The following is a 19,396-nucleotide window of genomic DNA, read 5'->3' as shown; positions in this document are numbered from 1 at the left end:
ACCATATACTTAGGGGAAAATAAAAGTTTCAGAAAATGGTCAGGCATTTATGTAGTGAATCTATGTAAGGGACTCACTACTCTTGATTTACTTTGCAATGTGACCTAAACAAAGAAGTTTCTCTGTAAGCTGCTGTGACTTTTCTGACTCCCGTGTGCTCTTCTGCRTTGCAGGACCAGAAGTTTGAAGTGAAGTAAAAAAGTTATGGCTTCTGGCTGGAAAGAAAATGGTGTTATTTTCTCTGTTCTTATTTAAATTGACTGTGATCTTACTAACAGCTTAATAAGTGAGTCTGAAAATATAATCTTGCATAGCTTGCTGCTGCAAAATATAGTGGTTAGCTGTTCATAAATTATATATTAGACTCTAGTTCTTCCCAAAAATTTGAGACAAAGTTTGCTTTCCACAGATGATAGTGTTAGATATTTCCAAGTCTTTGAACAAGTCTTCAAGGATGGATGAACAGGAAGGTGAAAGAGAAGCATGCAGTTTGTGCCATGGACTGAAGAATTTGTCTTTCTTCAGTATTCATGGTGTCCATATCCCTCCCAAAAATTCGCTGATTGTTTTCTGTCCCTGGGCAGATTATTTTCTGTGACATTGTATGGTTAGCTTTGAAACATGCTTAGACATGAAATGGTATGTTATGATTTCAATTAAATAAAATGTTTTTATCATGACAGAGAATTGTGAACTATTCTGTGCTTATTCTTCGTATTTTCTAGGGTTATCACATATACTAAAAAAGTGAATTAGGCTAAGAAGAGTACACAGAGACCTGGTTTTTATTTTGATGTAACTCATACTCAAATTATAGGTTTTCAGTGTGAATGTTAGACTGGAAATCTGGTAGTATTTCACTTTCTCATGGGAATCAACTTATATTTGGCCATCAAGTTACTGTTTTTCAGATGTTTTTCTAAAAATATTTATTCTATTTAAAGTAAATTCTGGAGACTGATGCAGAGCTCAGTTTAATAATGACTAATAATGGGAAGATTTGTTGCCTGCTCCAAAGCTGTGCTGTAGATAGATGTCAAATTTGCTGCTGGCCCTCAAAGCTGAAAATTGTTGCTAAGTGTCAAAAAATATTTCTGCCAAGTTCTCCTTTGCTTTGCTGCTTTGGGGTTGCAGCACTTCTGCTTGACTTRGTATGTGACTGCTGTTCCTCCCCCACATTTGGTGAAACTTGGGCTCAGCCGTGTCCCCCTCTGTGTATTAGGGTCCTCATCACTCCTGGCTCACCAGCTCATGGTTCTGTTTGTATCTGCAGCACTGTGCTCCTCCAGCCTGCTCCAGGACCCGTGATGCTCCTTTGGTAGGACATGGAGGCATAGACATTTCTAAAACTGAGCAAAAAAGTGGCCATGGGCTTTTGGGAAAAGATTTAGGTGCTTTATCTTGTTCATTCTGCTCATTCAGCCAATGAAACTATTGGTGTGGTGTCAGTAGCAAGCAAGCAACATGGGGAGCAGTGTTGAAGGGCTGATGTACAGGTGCTGTCTGGAAAGTGTCAGTTTGTGTTTCACAAAAGGCAGAAGTGTCTCTTCTCCCCTGAAAGAGGGGCAGGGATCACTGGGGCAGGTGGGGTGGGGGTGTTGCTGGGGCATTTCTTATGCCTTGGTAGAAGTATGGAGAGGACACCTGAATTCCCACATCAAGGTTCTTCATCAGAACTTTTTTCCCCGTGAACTGTTGGGCCTTTCATGTACATTCTCTGAAGCAGTACTAAATCTGGATTGTATTGTAAGCCTTTGTGGTAGTCATGAAAAGGCTGTTTTGATACGACATCTTTACCGTGACCTTCCATTCTTCTGAAAATGTACTTACAGACCCATCTTTATAAAAAGTCAAGGAAGTCTCTTTTCGGAGCTTGTCTTTTAAAATAACTGTCCTTTACCGAGGCAAGAAAGGAAATGTATTTCATTAATAGGAAGATGAATGAGTAAAAAACGTGTTATTAACATCCCAAAACGCTTAAATCTAGGAAGAGATCATTTATTGTAGATGCCTTTAAACATTCTGCTAACGATCCCATCTTCTGATAAGTTAATTTCATCCAAAAACACTGATGGAACAAGGTATATTTTCAGTGTGGTGCAACTCTTTCTCTGGTAATACTGCATACTTACTTGGATATACCATCACTGAAAGCTCATCATTTCTTTCTCTTTCAGTGAAAGAGGAAGTAAAGTAAAAGGACGCTTTCCAAAAAATTTCTCACGGGGAGAAAAATTATTTGGTCAGTGTGGGATCTCTGACCTGTTTGCTGTCTCACTCCATGCTGTTTGTATTCAGCAGATAAGAGGAGAATAAGCAAAAATAAATTGTCTGAAACCAACATCACCAATTTTATATCTATGAGATTATGTATTGTCGAAGTACTTCAGCAGCTGCTGTGGCACACCTACTGTAATTTAATCACATAGAAACACATTGATTTCCTTTGCTGACCTTTGGGGTTTTATTGTTCTTATATTTTTTGCAAGTCTATCATGCTAGAAGGTGATACACTGCTCTTGAGTTTTGCTTTTTCTACAGTGTGAATGTGGACATCCCACTGAGTTCTCATTAATTTTCTGACTTTTCAATTTATTTTAAAAAAATAAAAATTTAAAATTTCCCAGGACATTAATCTTCCCACACTGTCCACATCTTACTTTGCATATGCCAGAATGTTTGCAGACTGTTGCCCTTTGAACGCATTCTTTCATCTCTGGTTTCCAGAATCTGCTCGATGCTCTGTATTCATCCATGTCTGAAGTCTTACACCTCTTTACTCCTCTCCTAAGAGTTGTTGCTACGTCACTGCTTTCAAAGAGGTGCTTTCCAATGGGACCCTCACCATTAGGATCCATACCAGCGTATACTGAGGCAGTCAGTCAATGCTTTGACTGTCATAAAAAAATCCCTTGCTTCTCACAAATCTCTAGCGCGCATATTCCTATTGCTCAAATCCTTCATTTTCAGAGGAAATTATGTTGAAATTATGTAGAAGCTTGAGCTGATAATTCATGTTTGTCAGAGTTGTTCTGGTATAGGAAACAGTAAAGCTCTAAATACCTGGTCTCCTCAAGGATTTAACTGGATGTACTTCTTCATAGAGACAAGTATTATTTTGAAGCATTCCATGTGTTTGTTCAYTGTTTTATTCTACATGTCTTATAATGATTGTATGGCACTGCTTGGCATTGAATGGGCAGGGGTATACCAAAGAACTGACATGCTCAGGAGATGTAGTCTATGCTACATTTTATAGAAGCACGTAAATTAAATTGKACTTTTATTTACGATTACAAATGTACTCTTATTTATGACTGGATGTTACACATGAAACGTAGTATTTCATACATAGCACTATAAACATTGTAGTGAGCATTGAACTGGAAATTGTAGGTGAATTGTATGACATTTCATTTTTTAACTTACAAGAAATTTTTGCTTCCAACTACCATTTCATGAATGGCAGATAATCTGCTAGTGATTTGTAGGTCTTTACCTTCAGCAATGCACTGCAGCATTCAATTAGCCTCCTCTTTTTAAAAGGCTAACTTAAATCTAATTATTCTATATTTTGCATCTCTAATAATATCACGTTGTTTATACCATTATTGTGGAAAGCTGCAGCATTACAGTGAAAAAAGCCATCAGATGTTGTGAGTGGGCATGTGGTCTTTGCAGAAGGCTTTTTTTGAGTCAAGATTCTTTCTCAGCCCCTTCACACCTATTTAAAATATCAGAACTGTGTCATTGGCATGTAAAGGTCAAAGGTTCTGTAGCAAGTCTCAAACCATTTCTGCATGCCTTATTAGACATAGTGATCTCTAACTGCACCCGGACTCTACTGAGGATTGTTCGTGGAGATCACAGGAATAGTCTGTTTTGTTGATTTTTCCTCTTTTTAGGTAAACCAAAGTGTAATGTTTCAAATTCATTCTCAGAATATATTTTCAATATATAGTTCCAAAACTAGAAGCAAATAAATTACGTTTGCCTTATTTTTTAATTAGCTGAACGTCATCACTGCAAATTGTGTCTTCCATTGCAAAATAAAATAGTCAACTGCCAGGCCTGAAATAATTAAGCAATATATTATAATTAAGCAATTTAATTTTGATTTAATTATTATATACAGCTTTCCTTCTGATTTAACTGACATTCAATGACAAAGTGCTATAACATAAAACAGTAATGGTTTTTACAGCTTATGACTCTGCATGTTTTGCTTCATATTATTTGGCATTCATCAGAGCATATGGGAAAAGTCTCTTAGTCTGGAATAGCTGGCATGTTATTTCATACCCAAAATCTGTACTGCTTGTTTTTCCCGATTGTTATTTTGTGAGGCAGTTGGGGAAATACAGATATCAGGCTTGAGCCAAAGTTCACGGATATTAACTGTAATCTTTCCATCGACTTTAGTCTGCTTTTGATAGTGAACTGCTCCCATGTTGCTACATGGAAATAGTTAGGACCACATGCTTATGAAATATTTATGGAGCTATATTGTGTACATATTCTGTGTCAACATCAACATGATTTTGTATTAGTCTAGAGACTTGAGGGCAAGGACAAAAGTGATGGGCAGGCTGGGAATACTGCTTCATTCACTGCTGCATCAATAAAATTGCTTCAAAATATCCTCCAAATTGCTTCTTCAGAACAAGGCCAACCCCCTATTTTGTTAAAATCTTTTTTCATCATATGGCAATATTGGAGAACGGCTTTTCTATTCCAGACTACACTTGTGYGCAAACCCCTGTTTAATGAAAGGAATGGTGAGGATGATTTCAAAAGGTTCCTTCTGCCTGCAGTCAGGTCTGTGTCTGCAACTTCTTCTGGCAGCTTCTCTCAGACACGACTGCAGACTCATAGAACTGAAGTTGAAGGACAAGAAGCCAATTCTCATCTAGATTTAGTGGTTTGAGCACTCTTAGCAACATCCATGAAAACAATCATGTAAGACAAGAAAGATCATGATTCATTATATTGCATGCATAAGGCGCTCTTATTATGCCCCTTTGATTTTGATGTGTTGCCTTTTACTCCTATGTTGATGTTTAAATTCCTCAGGAAGAGGTCAAAAGCCAAATGTCTTTTGGGGCTGAGAGCAATTGGGGCTCAGTGCAATAATGAGTATTTTTTATTTCTCAAGCCCTTTCTCCCTCTGGTTTTCTGCTATTATTCAGATCAGTGATAAATAATTAAGATGCAACAAAAAAACAGATCAGTGTTTTCAAAACCTGGATAAAGATTTCAGCTAGCCTTCCTGTGTTGCTGAAATTTCTTTGTATGTATCTTCTCACCTTCACCCCACTGGCCCAGAATTCTTCGCTATGTGGCTGTGGTAGGCTGACCTTGGCTGGGTGCCAGGTGCCTGCCAAAGCTGCTCTATCCCACCCTTCTTCAGCTGGGCAGTGGAGGGAGAATAGAACCAAAGGCTCCTGGATCACAGTAAGGACAGGGAGACATCACTCACTCATTACCGTCATGGGGAAAACAGACTTGAATTGGAGAAATTGGCTTAATTTATTACTGATCAAACCAGAGTAGTGTATTGAGAAATGAAACCAAATCTTAAAACACCTTCCCTCCCCCTCCTTCTTCCAGGGCATAATTTCATGGTGGATTTTCCCAGCAGTGCAGGGGGATGGGGAATGGTGGTTGCAGTCAGTCCATCACACATGGTCTCTGGCTTTCCATCTCCTCAGGGGGAGGACTCCTCATACTCTTCCTTTGCTCCGGTGCAGGGTCCCTCCCACAGGAGACAGTCCTCCATGAACAACTCCAATATGAATCCTTCCCAAGTGGTGTAGTTCTTCACAAACTGATCCAGCATGGTCTCTTCCACAGAATGTAGTCCCTCAGGAACACACTGCTAATGCATGGGTCCTCCATGGGGTCACGGGTCCTGCCAGAAAACCTGTTCCTCTCTCCAGAGGGCCACAGGTCCTGCCAGGATCCTGCTGTAGCATAGACTGCCGTGAAGTCACAGCCTGCTTCATCTGCTCCAGCGTGGGGTCCTCCTCAGGCTGCAGAGGAATCTCTGCTCTGGCACCTGGAGCACCTCTGCCCCTCCTTCTGCCCTGACCTCAGTGTCAGCACAGCTGTTACTCTCTCATATTCTCAATCCTCTCTCCTGGCAGCTGCTGTGCAGCAGGATTTTCCCTTCTGAAATCTTTTGAGTAGTGTGCTATCACCACTACTGATGGCTCCGCCTTGTCCAGCAGCGGGTCCATCCTGGAGCTGTCTCTGTGGGACGTGGGGGAAGCTTCTGGCAGCTGCTCACAGACACCAGCCAGTAGCCATCCCACTACCAGCACTGGCCATGCAAACCCAATACAGTGCTCAAGTAAAAGTGTTCCAAAATGCCCATTAAACAACATGAAATTAAAAATACGCTGATGTGGGATTATGCTTGTGACAGCCTCATAGATATTTCAAAATGGCTGTGTTTAGACTCTCTACAGATGTATTTTCATGAATACACTAAGACATCTGAATAATTTAAGTGAATATTGTCAGTAGCAAGTGTCACAAAATAACTGGAAGAAAAATTGTCTTCACTTAGTGAAGATAAAAATGCACAAACATCAATTTCTATTTTATGCACAGCTTTCTTAAATGGTAAACAATAGGTTATTACTTTGACAGGAAAACACGGAGTATTTTGTCATGTCCTTATCACCTCCTTTTTTTCATATAGAGAAACTTTGTCCATAATCCACACCTCTGTAATTCTCATAGAAAAATAATTACGTAAATACATTGAAATTTGCACACAGGGAGTGTTTATGACCCTTATTTTACTTATACTTTCAAGTTCAAGAGCACAATGTAAATCTGTATGAGATTTTTACAGGAATTTTGGGGTTTCAAATTTGGCAGCTCCAAAATGCAAACGGTTGGAAAAGTGCTCCAAGCAGTAAAACTATTCTGGCTGAAATTAACCCTGCAAAATACTTTTCTCTCTTGTCTAATAAATATTTTATGAAGAACTTGAAATTATATGCAAATGCAGTCATATTTACCTAGTGAGCATGAGAACCAAGTGCTATTCTGCCTATTTAGTCTTTTATTGATGATATATTTCAATTATATTACCTTTTGGTTTTTTGTTGTGTTTTTTATTTTTTATTCCAACAGCTTACCCAGGAGTTAAAATGGTGAGCGAAAGTCATCACGAGGCCCTGGCAGCACCGCCAGCGACCACAGTAGCAGCAGCCCCTCCAAGTAATGTCACCGAGCCAGCCAGTCCGGGAGGAGGGGGAGGAAAAGAAGATGCATTTTCTAAGCTAAAAGAGAAGTTCATGAATGAACTGAACAAAATTCCATGTAAGTAAAACTTGATTGATGGCAAAGCTTCTGTTGGCAGACTGGATTTTACTTGACATTTTCTTCTTTGACATTTATTTAGACAGCATACTAAATGTTTTCTAGTCAAAGCTAGAAATATCACAAGATAAACCTGGTTTTGTGAGTTCTTCAAAATTAACTGAAGTAGAGAAAATAGAGTCTAGCTCATATGTAATTCATGTCTTGGTATGTCAGATTAGTATGGTAGTTTTTACTGATGAATTAGATCTGAATCATTGAAAATGGAACTCGAGAACTTCACTGTGCCTGTGGGACCAACAAGTAAAATAATTTCTTAACACTTACACTTTAGGTTTTGTGTTTATGACCCATGTGCGGGCATCATTCCTTAAAACAATATTTGGTCATAAATATTGAGAAAACAAGGGAACTTTGTGTCTTTGGAGATTAGAAAATGTAGAAAGAAACCAGAAAACAGGATTTTAAACAAGAAAATAGCTAATAYGTCAGTAATGTATGAAGATAGCTGTGCTTTTCCCATTCAGTAATTTTAGTGGATCAGCCACTGGATGCATTTTGCACAAGTTCATGTGCCTAGGCARAAAACTAAAAAGTATAAATGTATGTTTCTGTGAAGTCAGTAGAACTAAAGTCATCAGGATTCTTTTGGTCTGTGCTAGAAAGTATTGACTCAAAGTTGAGGCCTCAATTTGTTTGCATAAAAAAAAAACCAAAAAAACAAGCATTACCTTTGGGCTGCTGTTTATGATAATATTGGGGTTCTTGAACCTGGTGTGTTTTACTATACATACGCCAGTATCAAGTGTAGGACTAATTCAATATTGTCAATGGCATTTCATATAATACAGGAGAAGTCCTTTTTTTTTTTTTTTAACTGACAGAAAAATTACTTATTGCTCACCAGCAGATCATTTTGTCACTTTTGTAGACATGGAGACGAAGGCTGTGTGTGTATGCGCTTTAATAGCAAGCATTAGARAGTCATTCAATCTTTAATATTTTTTTCTTCCAAAGAATAAGTAAATGTAAAATATTTCCAAAGAAATATTTTAACATATGTAAAAAATTTCATTTTTAGAAGACTATCCTCTGTGTAAAGAAATGTTCTGTGACTGATAAAGTCAGTTAACGAATTAGAATATTAATCAATTTTCTTATCTGTAAAATGGATCTTGGTAATGTGGCAGATGTGGTTTTTGCAGAATTGATACCAAATAGCTTTGCTCTGTCACTCAAAATTCTCACTTGCAAAAATTAAGGTGTTACAGAAATAAGAAGTCCATGTGCCATTATTTGGTCTGTGATCAGTGATATGTGCAGTCCAGTGCAGACCATATTGAAATGAAGTTGTCTGATGACATCATGGGAAAACAAAACTACAATTTTTTTTTTTTTTTTAAAAAGAGGGAAAATGAAAAGACAAGACATTGAGGAAGAACAGTCAGAATTTGAAACATTTGTCCTGTTATTTTTATTTCACCATGCTATTTAAGGTAGTAAGGTAAATGAGGTAAATAAGGTAAATGAGACTTTTATGCCGATATTCTCTTACTTTTAAACTTTGATTTTAACTTTGCAAAAGTATGAATGGCTTCCAATATGAGGAAGCCTGTAATTGGAAGGTGCAGGAGAAGGTCTGTGCATAGAAACATGGAATGCCTTGCTCCATACCTTCTAAAACTACAATGAAAACAAGTGGAAAGTCCAATCTGGAGAACCTTCTCAGGCTGAACTGACTAAAACTTTAATTTTCTCTTCATGATGGAAATAAACCCCTGCTGTTAAATAATGGAAAAAATTGAACTATTTAATATTACATTCTGCTATACTGGGGGGGAGGTTGCCATTTCAGGAAGAAAGTTGAATATTCATAGTACTACAATGGGGCAAGGGACTTGTGTGGGTGTTTTTTGAAATACTAAATATGAATTAGTGCCATTGACATGTTTGAGCATTTTATATTCCAAATAACATCTCTTTTGCCCATTTTCCTTAATAAGAAATCTTATAAGAATGGACTGCATTACACACAGGTCTGTATGTATTTTTCATTTATAATCTAACATAAATATAAAGCAAGTAAGTTTAATTAGATTGTCTACAAACTATTAGGGGCTGGAGGGCAGAAGAGACCTCATTTCCCTGTTGGAGAATTATAGCATTTTCTCATGAGTTGTTCAGTTTATGTCAGTGGGGAGCTTTCAGTGTGGTGTTTTCAGCCTATTACAAAAACAAAAATTAATTGTGGTAGAAAAGTTCTCAGATCCTGCCTCTTACAGCTGGCTTCAAATTTTTTGAGAATCTCTCTTAGAACACAGCAGAATATAAAGTAGCACAAACCAAATTGTTTGTATAGTGCCTTTCTGGGAGTTTCTTGCTGTGTGAGAGAGAAATATGGTGCACATATGTTGGGACAGCACAGATGTTTGTGTCTARGAACACTTCCAAGGCCATGGACCAGGTTTTTCCTTTTGTAGATTCAGACTGAAGACCTTACTTGAGGCTTGCACATGGCAGAGAAATGCCACAGTGAGCAAGTTCTCTAAAGTTTGCAGATGCGGGACAAACCTGTTTTCTAGTTCATGTCTTTATCATTTTTACTTCCAAAGGTCTCGTGTTCATTCCCCACATGACAGGAAAGGCTTTGAAATCTCAGTACTTACTAGGAGAGGATTTTTGTTCAGTGCTCTGTTGTTTATGTGTGAGGTAAATAATTAAATGTTTTAGTTGCCTCTGCCTAAGATGTCTGCAGATGGAAGATAAGCTATCATGATTTAGTGGATGTATAAGAGGATAGTGTTGTGGAGAAGATCACCTGCAATCAGCTTAGTTTGAGGGCTAGAAAGGCCAAGCCATAGTGGGGTCTAGTTTATGTAGTCTTCTCTTTCCTGATATATAATATCAAGTCATGCCTATATTAAAAAAACAAACAAACAAACAAAAAACCAAAAACAACAAACAAAAAAAAAAGTCATTCTAATCAGGGAATACACAATAACAAAAATGAAGGTACAACAAACTACATCCAGCTGAATAGATACTGGTCCTTCCTTGTGGCTTAGAATAGAATATTCATTTTATTTATAATACTGTTGTTTTGGAGATACTCCAATACTACTCTTTTGGAGAACACATAGATGCCAAAAGTTAAATAGTCTAGACGTACTAGATGACTAAAAATATCAGGATTCCTATTAAGTGTTCACTTTGCAAAACTACAAGATAGGGTCCATGCAAYTTAAATTATATTGGTGTTTTGCTGTCTTGTATGCACAAGAGAACTCTTACATTGTCAAAAAAAGGATGCATTTAATAGGAGGAAATAAAAGTTTCAAGAAAAAGAAACTACTTGCTTGTATTAGTACACATTTATTTCAAGAACAATGATGCAGTACATAAGCCAGTTTAAAGTTTTCATTGGCACAGACAGAAAATCTGGAGTTTTTTTTCTTGATTTATGTCTCTTTAAAATAGAGCATACACCACATTTTGTGACAGGAGAACGTAGGCTTCCAAAAGCACACAAATCATTCAGAATGGTGATGTCCTAACATACATTTCACTCTGGATAAAGCAAGCGGGATAATTTTATTACAATGAGTCATACAATTAAAGTGCAAGAATCCAGTAAGTTACTGAGGCATAACTGTGTGGAATTTTTTTTCTCCGTTATGTAAATCCCTGCGTTCTGATTCTGAGTGGCTGATTTGAATRATCACAGTATAGTTTTTTTTCCATAACTGAACTGTGTATAAACGTCACTCTAACTTAATTGGTTCTTACACTTTCTATCCCTATTTATCTTTGATCTTCAGAATTTTTARTCTGTTTACCAGAAGGTGAAAAAAGGCACAGTCTCTGCTTTTACATTTTGCATTTTAAATCTAGTGAATCCAACACCTGAAAAAAGGGGGGAAATAGAGCAGATAAAACAGCACTTACTCTTCTGAAAACAAAATGCATTAGAAGATAATGAAGAAGAAGATAAGATATATTAGTTCTTTCCTTCTTCCTTCTCAGTTCTCTTACATCCAGGGCTTTGTCAGCAGGCTAGTAAGTGTTGACCCATGTCCTCTTCTGCATCACCTTGAGAATTTGTTGTCCTGCCTGAAAGGAAATAATGTCTCTGAGCCAGTAGCACACTGGGAAGGTAACCTCAGTGTCAACTAGATTTACAGTAAGTGTGCTGTAGCAAGGCTGTGGTAATGGCAGCAACAGCTTTGGGGTGGAGATTTTAAATGCCAAGATACTGATACTAACCATGCACAGATAAAAATTGACATAAATTAGCATTAGTTTACTTAATAATTGTAAAATCAAAGTGATGTTGATTTGTTTCCTAATGGCACATTCCTGTATGAACARGAGACCTCATTCTGCCAGTAAATAAGACAGCAAAAATCTAATAAAATTCCAGCATACATCTGATTGAATAATGATATGCTGTTAATGGTTGTGGTAAAATCTGAAAAAGCAGAATCCTGTAATAGCTGATTACATTGAATCCAGGATACTGTCATTACCTCTGTAATAGGAAGATACTGCATATTTCCAATGCTCTTTGCTGTCTTACATTGTAATTGTATAAAAAGTTGCATTTCTATACAAACCATATTCTGAAATGTTTGGCTGGCTTGCCACTCCATTTGGGCTCAGTAGCTGGTGCTCAAAAGCCCTAAATTTGATTTAACTTGTACAACTGATTGATAATCACCCAAACCAGAAGCTCAAATCTCTGTGATAATTCAGGCTAAAACCTGATGTTCTGTGCAGACTTGTCTCACGTTCTGTTTGMACAGAACATTTTATTTCTCTCTTCCTGGCCTAGTGTGACAAACTAAATGAGACTGGAGGCTGTAGAGAGGGTAATAAAAAATATAAAAATAACCATAAGAATCAGGTCTGGTTTAATTCTAAATAATATCTTAGTAAGCTCACTTACGAGTTGCAGATCTATATGGGTAATTTAGCAAATAAAATAATTCAGGATTTATATATTTAGCCATTTAAGTAAAAATTTCAACATTCAGCAGTCATCCTAGACACATTTCACCATTTCTTTCTCTCTTCTGGTCTCTGCGGTTTTTCCCTTCTGCCTTTCTGGACTGACCGCCTGAGGTGTACTAACAGTGCTTATTGCCGTCTATAAATGACAGTAAAGTTAATTTCTTAATTTTTTATTCTTATGTGGCATCAAGATTATCAAGGAGTTATTACCAAATTATATCTGTTAATAGAAAACTGAGGATTTTGTGCATGGGGTCTTTCTGAAACTTAATTTTTATAAGCTGACAGCTTGATCATTTGCAGAAAATTATTCATTAGGCTTCTCCTAATGGTTCCCGGAGCACAGGTGTCACTGGCACAGGGAAGAGAGGGCTCATTCTTTTCTAAGTTCATAAAAAAAGAAGCAAAAAGCTGGTAATAGAATGCTTTTAGATTTAGAAACTGGATTAATAGAGTAGGCATAGCATAAAATCAGAATAAAGTTTGCAGCAATAGCTGTGATTTGTATTTTCACAGCAATGCCAGTGGTAGTCATTTTTTAATATCTTAGGTTATCCAGGAAAACAATTGAGTTTTTGCTTCAGAGATCATCTCGCGTGGTAGCTGACTGCCTGTAGAAATGAGGACTGTGGATGTATGTTAATATGTATATATATATACATATGTATATGTGTGTGTGTGTGTGTGTGTGTATGCATATTGATTTATCAAAACAATAAGCAGAATTCCCAGCTTAGGATCAGTCTGACATTGGCAAATTTAGTTTACTTCCATTTAAGTATCTTGACAAAGAGTCTTTGGATGAGAGATTTCGAGAAGATAAAGAAGTCTCCTGATAATTCAGGGAAGTCTGAAGAACAGTGCTGGAGGAAGTGGGATGGCATGAATTCAAGGCTTCTTGCCTCCCTCCTGTCACCAGATCATTGGCAGCTACTCATGCCAAGCAAATGCATGCAGCTTTACACTGGAGAAGAAACAGGGACAATCAGAAATAAGGATTTGTTTTGGAAGACGGAAGTGCAAGACAGAGCTATTACAGTCCAATATTAGATGGGGAAGAAAAATACCCCATTATTTCTAAATATAGCAATTTAAATGCAAATCTCAGATTGCTTTGTTTTCTCCCTGAACCCCTGAGTCCCCCAGTTTAGATGAGAAAAGATTAATCTTTTTTTTCGATGTTAAATAAAAGTTTCTAKGTCTTCTGCTGATAGGTGAAAGCTTGAAAGTACTGCCCACACACATCCAGAAGACRCAAATATCATTAGACAAAAACAGTTCAACTCTGTTGTTTTATAAACTCATAATATGAAAATGCTGTCATTATTTCTAGGGGTCCAGGATATTTTGGTTGCTTTAAATGAGGAATCCTGAAAATACAGCTTTTAAATCCCATATATCTAAATAGATACTGAGGGGTGGAAGAATGGAAGTAAAAAGCTCATGAAGCAGATTAAAATCTTTGTCTGGAAGGAACAGCATGTGATCTGATATCCCATATATGAATTATACTCCCTCAATATTTTAATGATTGATTCTGTCAAGCAGTATTTAATTTTTTTGCATTATTGCATTTTACAAAGTTGTTTTCCTATGCCTTCTGATAGGTTCCCCTTAACATGTCCTCTTCTTAAACTTTTGATTCATGACAGCTGCCAGTTTGATCCTCGTACAGGACTGAGCCAGGACCCTCAGGCTGTTGCAAGTACAAACTGCTCTAGCATGACTGAGAAGTGCTGCTGCTGCAGACTGTAGCTGGATCAAGCACTGGCAAGAACACATGCTTGCCAGGAGGTTACATAAAATCATTGAATGGATATGGTTGGGAGGGACCTTAAAGATCATCTGGTTCTGATACCCCAGCCATGGTCAGGGAAGCAATCTCCTCCAATCAAAGCAAACTCAACCCATGCATCTCACACACTTAGATGCAAGGGACCAGTTCCTATTCCTATTCCTGGCCATGATCTTGGTCCTTGGACAAGCCAAGGAGGAAAGGAGAAATCAGAAGAGTAGAATCCTGCAACTTAAACCAGAGCAGCAGCTGCAGCACTCTCCATCCCCAGCACTGGGAGACCCTGTCACAGGCTAAACCCATGTCCTCTTCTGCATCACCTTGAGAATTTGCTGTCCTGCCTGAAAGGAAATACTGTCTCTGAGCCRGTAGCACACTGAGGAGGTAACCTCAGTGTCAAACAGAGTTATACATTATTGATTGCATGTGTCTGAAACACCATTTTCAGAAACAGCAGTTGATTTTGAGTTGTATGCTCTGAAAGAAAGGAAAGGAGAAGCAAGTTCTCCTGTGAAGGACCTGATGCTGTAAACATTTTATCAAAATGTAAGAAAACAAAGAAACACATTCAGATTAGCTTTTAAAGCCAAAGGGATGAAATTCATCTATAGCAGAAACAGGGACGAGCACCTTATGTTTGGTGATGGCATTTTAACAAGTGTCAGAATACCCCCAGGGGTCTCCTCTAGCACATCAGTATGATTATTATGTGTTACAATTACTCTGGTAGGTATTTTATTGCACTATAGATACATCAAATTGTGCCAGTACCTTATAGAGTAGAGAATTCAATTTACAAGCAGAAAACTAAATGTAGTTGCTGGCTTACTTTCAGTTCTGGGAATGTATCTTAAAATTTCATTACTTTGTGTGAGAGAAAGTGCACTAAAATTGTGTTTACATACATAAAAGAAATGCAGTCTTTGATAGCCTTTTTCAAACTTACCTGCATGTGAAGTGCCTACAGAATTACACATTATCTGTTATAATTGTTTGTAATCTTGCTTTAAATATAAGACTTCATGGAGCAATTGTTCTGCACTTAAAACTGAGAATACATTTAAAGATTGATTCTCAGCAATGTACTGCATAAAAGATAAAAGGCACCTGTGACTGTGGTTAGTAGGTTTGCTTTTTAAAAGTATGGTTTAAATGCTCCATGAAAATATAGGAATTACTGTTAAGATTTATATTCTGTCCTTACTTCAGCTACTTGTGCCCAGGCATTGTGGCAAGCTAGAAGATACTCTCTCATATTTTTATGAGAACCGAGAGTAGATAATGCCACTGTTACTGTGAGAAATTGTTGTAAATTGCTGCAGCTGAAGAACAGAATGTCATTCTTTGTAGTTTTTATTAATTATTCTGCTTAGAACTGGGTGAGTTTTCTGCTGAAAACTGTCCAAACTATAGCCTTCCCTGTGGGATTATAAATATATAATACCCTCCTTACTTTGGTTAACATGTTTTTTAAAGTGTTTAAAATTTTTTGTAAGAGAATACCTTTACTGATACATGAATTACAATTCCTGGTCATCAATGCCATATTGCCAAGATGGATAAAAAACTAAAACACTGACCACCAACAGGAGCTCACAGGAATTCTGTAGATCCATAGCATCCTTTCATGCATTCATCTTATCTTTTTAGTCTTGTCTTTTATGTCAAGCAAGTTCTTGAATGGTTCTAGATCTGAACTTCGCTACTGTTTTTCAGAACATCCAGCCACTTTACAAGAGCTGTGGAAGTGGCCTCAAATATTCAGAAGAATCTTGGTATGGGAAGACTTTGCTCTGACTCCATAAAGAAGCTGTGGTACTGAACTTGAATGACTGCCTCATGAAGGCTGAGTTCCAGCTGGCATTTGAACAAGCCATCTGCCTACTCCTGTGCAGATTTCAGAATCTGAATCTACTCTTAATTACCAACTTCAGCAAGAGCTCCCTTATTTGCTCACAGCCCCTATATCATCTGGGGGCATGTTTCAGTACTGTAGCTGGCACTGTTTTCCTATTGCAGTGAGAGCCACCAGAATGAAAGATGAAGTTAATAATTTCAGACGGAAAGATATTTCAACCTACATCATTAAAAGGAGCTCCAGAAATTATTAGGATTTCTACATTTAACTTTTAAGAATTAGCTTTAGAAGTTGAATTTACAAATCTGAGTTAAATGCCTGTGTGGGGAGAAAACCTCTAGGACTAGGACAGTAGGACAGGCATCAGATTTTTTTTTTTTTTTACTGGTAACCATTCGCAGAGAGGAAATACATTCATCATCTTTCTTATAGATACTTTTATGGTCCTTCCTTCCTTACAAAATTTCAATGGATTTTCTATTTTCCTTCTCTGTTGTTTCATTTATGTATTTATTGATACTTTTCTCCTAGCCAGAGCTCACATGAAAAAAAATCAGCACAAGCAGAATACTTGCTAAGCATTCAGCATTCAATCTTGTTTATTCTTTAGGTATCAAACTCACGTTTACTCCCAAAACTGCTCTTTTGTCATGTTACCTAAACCCTCAGGACTCAATTTTCATCAAGCACATGCTTTAAGCTGGAATATGGCATTTCAGGTCTCAACCCTGGAATCAGTGGTTTGTTTGTTGTATACCATGGGTACAGATTTACTTGCAGCATGGGCAAGGGAAGGAGAGCAGAAAAAGATAAGGCAAGCTTACTATTCATAAATTCCAGACTAACATAGCATTTTAGATTACAAGTCAGTGATAGTAATCACTTTATAGGAAACTCTTCCAGAAAACCAATTCCTAAGTTCTCTTGCCTCGTGAAATATTTATTGACRAGTTTTAAGACATAGGACAGTGCGATGGCCAGGGTGATGGGAAGTAGTATATAATGGGTGGAGAGGACCAATGCACAAAAAAATACTGTGTGAACTCAGGGTATAGTGTTAACAGTGATAACATAGCACAAAGAAATGTCAGCATTGACTTGATTATTCTGAAACAGCCATGCATTTATTTAACAGTGATTGTGTAGTACAAAAATACTCCTGCACAATGCTCTTCTTGATATAAATATAGGTATGCAGGAAGAGACAAAATGAAAAAGGGAAAATAATTACAACAACCTCTTTTCTATTCAGTTAATGCATGAGCTGAAGTGTTTAAACTGTGCAACATCCTTGATTTTCAACAGCTCATTTTTGACAGCTGGGCTTTGATTCTGCAGAATGCACAGATGTGTCCAACATCACTACTTCTTCTTAGAAAACTGTCTATGATTTTATAATGATACTGACAAGAAGCATTTTATTCTGTTGAAATAAATATTTATCCTGATAATTCCTGTTAGGACAGAAAATATATCCTCTTTAAAAGCAAGCAACCGAACTCCTAAATTATGTCCCCATTACATAAAATAATTTGTGATACTAAATCCCTAAAGGTACAGCAAYGCTAGCTGAACCCTGCCGTGCAGCATGACTGCAAATTGGTGAATCAGTTTTTTCTTGTTTTCAAGTCTTTTGACCTGCACCACTCCTGTAAATAACTTAAAAGGCAATAGAATTACATTCTTACTTGGTAGAGCCACGTAAGTCTAACATGGATATGCAGGCTGAGTCCAGGTTTTGAAATGCTACACAGGAGATTTTAGCATCTCAAAAGCTTTAGTCTGGTGAAGTATTTAAATGTGTACTAACCTTTAAGCTCCTGAGTAGTGCATGGAATCAAATTTGTTATGGTTCGTTTGTTATGTTCATTTGTTTTGAATGGTTCGGAGGATCAAAATTGTAAACATATTTCTAATGCATCCTGTAATTTACCTGATGAACTGCTACATTGATTCTTACTTCAATGTAAATTAATTTTACTTTTGCTATGTTTTTTTTAAAAGTTTGTAACTCTACAAGTAATGTAATGTTAAGAGATGTGTCACACGCACATAGAGTGGTAGAAGCAAATTTTCAGACCTTCGTAAATACCAGTGCAATTCTTTTACCTTCCATTTGATTTTAGTGGGCTGCATGCTGAGAGCTGTACCCACTTTTGTCACATGGCTTACTATCACAGCACACGTTTTCATGATTGTTGTCAAAAAAAGAGCATTTAGGGCAGTTGTTTAGTTTAAATAATCAGTAGAGTGCTACTTTGAGATCATTTGGGAAGGGGACACACACACAGAAATTTTCCAATGGAAGCCGTTGGAAGAATGTAATTACCTCACTTGGGACTTGAGCCAACCCAGCAAACATCCAATTTCCACAGATGTGATTGAGGTTGTTTCCATTTAGTTTAATGAGAGTTGAATGGGGCTGTAAGGCATTACAATCCTTTAGGGAAAATCCCGGGGGATCTCTCATCCCCAAAAAAAGCTGAGGATGTCAGTTTTATGTTTCCCCCAAAGTACAGTAGCCCCTGTATCAGCATGTCTCCACTGCTGTTCCCCAGCATTACTGGCTCAGGAGGAAGCCAGCCGCCATGGTGCTGTTTTCTGAGCCTGAGAGGGATGCAGGAGACTGGCAGATGATGTTGTTTGGCTTCCTTCTGGGTTTATGTCATCCGTGAGGTTTAGTGAGTTGTTCAGTTCTTTGGTGGACATACTGCAGTGCTGTGGCAATGAGCAGAGAGTGGATGTGTTGTCTCAGTAATTCCTCCCTCCTTTCAGCATTGAGTGGCACTGAGAAGTATTTAAGGTCAACATCAGACTGTCACAGGGTTCAAGATTTTTTCATTGACTGGACCCCAACAGTGCTTTAATCCTTACAGACAAAATTACAGGATTGCCACGAACACTACTGATAGTGCCTCTGTTTGGACAGACTTCTATAATCCTTACCCTATTATGAGGGCAGAGTGCTAGGAGCATCAGTCCTGTGTGCTGAGATGGATCACTTTTCATAGATTGGCAGATGCTTCAATGCCTCTCTGTTTCGAAGCTGATTTTACTTTGGTTTGGTAAGAGATAAAGACAAGCCGTAATATACTTACATAAACRTAGGACTAAAATAAATAAATATTGTTGATGTGTGCTCTTACCATCCACTTCCCAAACTTGAATTCCTAGACCCAAATTGTGACGATGTTTTATTACAGGAGTTTGTTACTCGTAGAGTATTTCATGAGAGTTGGGAGCCAGTAGCAGACTGAASTGGCAGTGAGAATTCCTGATGTAGCAAAGCAGTGCTGATACTCTCTGCTTTCCCGCAATATTTTATGAAGTGAAGAAAATGAAGGGTTTGTGGTGGCATTTTGAGGATAGAGGACTGAGAGCAGTAAACTATCTCGTCC

The 19,396-nt window shown here is 37.6% G+C and overlaps 1 protein-coding gene across 2 annotated transcripts in view; it reads left to right on the top strand.

The window, feature by feature from the left end:
• Positions 1-19,396, top strand: part of SYT1 (synaptotagmin 1) — a 336,960-nt gene that overhangs the window by 206,994 nt on the left and 110,570 nt on the right. For both annotated transcript variants that reach the window (XM_057377405.1, XM_057377404.1), the window contains exon 4: positions 7,147-7,335. In XM_057377405.1, the coding sequence (XP_057233388.1) occupies positions 7,164-7,335 (172 nt within the window). In that variant the 5' untranslated portion in view covers positions 7,147-7,163. The remainder of the gene's footprint in view (positions 1-7,146; positions 7,336-19,396) is intronic.

Source organism: Malurus melanocephalus, unplaced genomic scaffold (assembly GCF_030028575.1).
Source record: "Malurus melanocephalus ecotype Western Australia unplaced genomic scaffold, MMel_1.1 scaffold_311, whole genome shotgun sequence".
NCBI lineage: Eukaryota > Metazoa > Chordata > Aves > Passeriformes > Maluridae > Malurus > Malurus melanocephalus.
The sequence above is the reverse complement of the archived record's forward strand: the minus strand, read 5'-3'. Positions and strand labels throughout refer to the sequence as shown.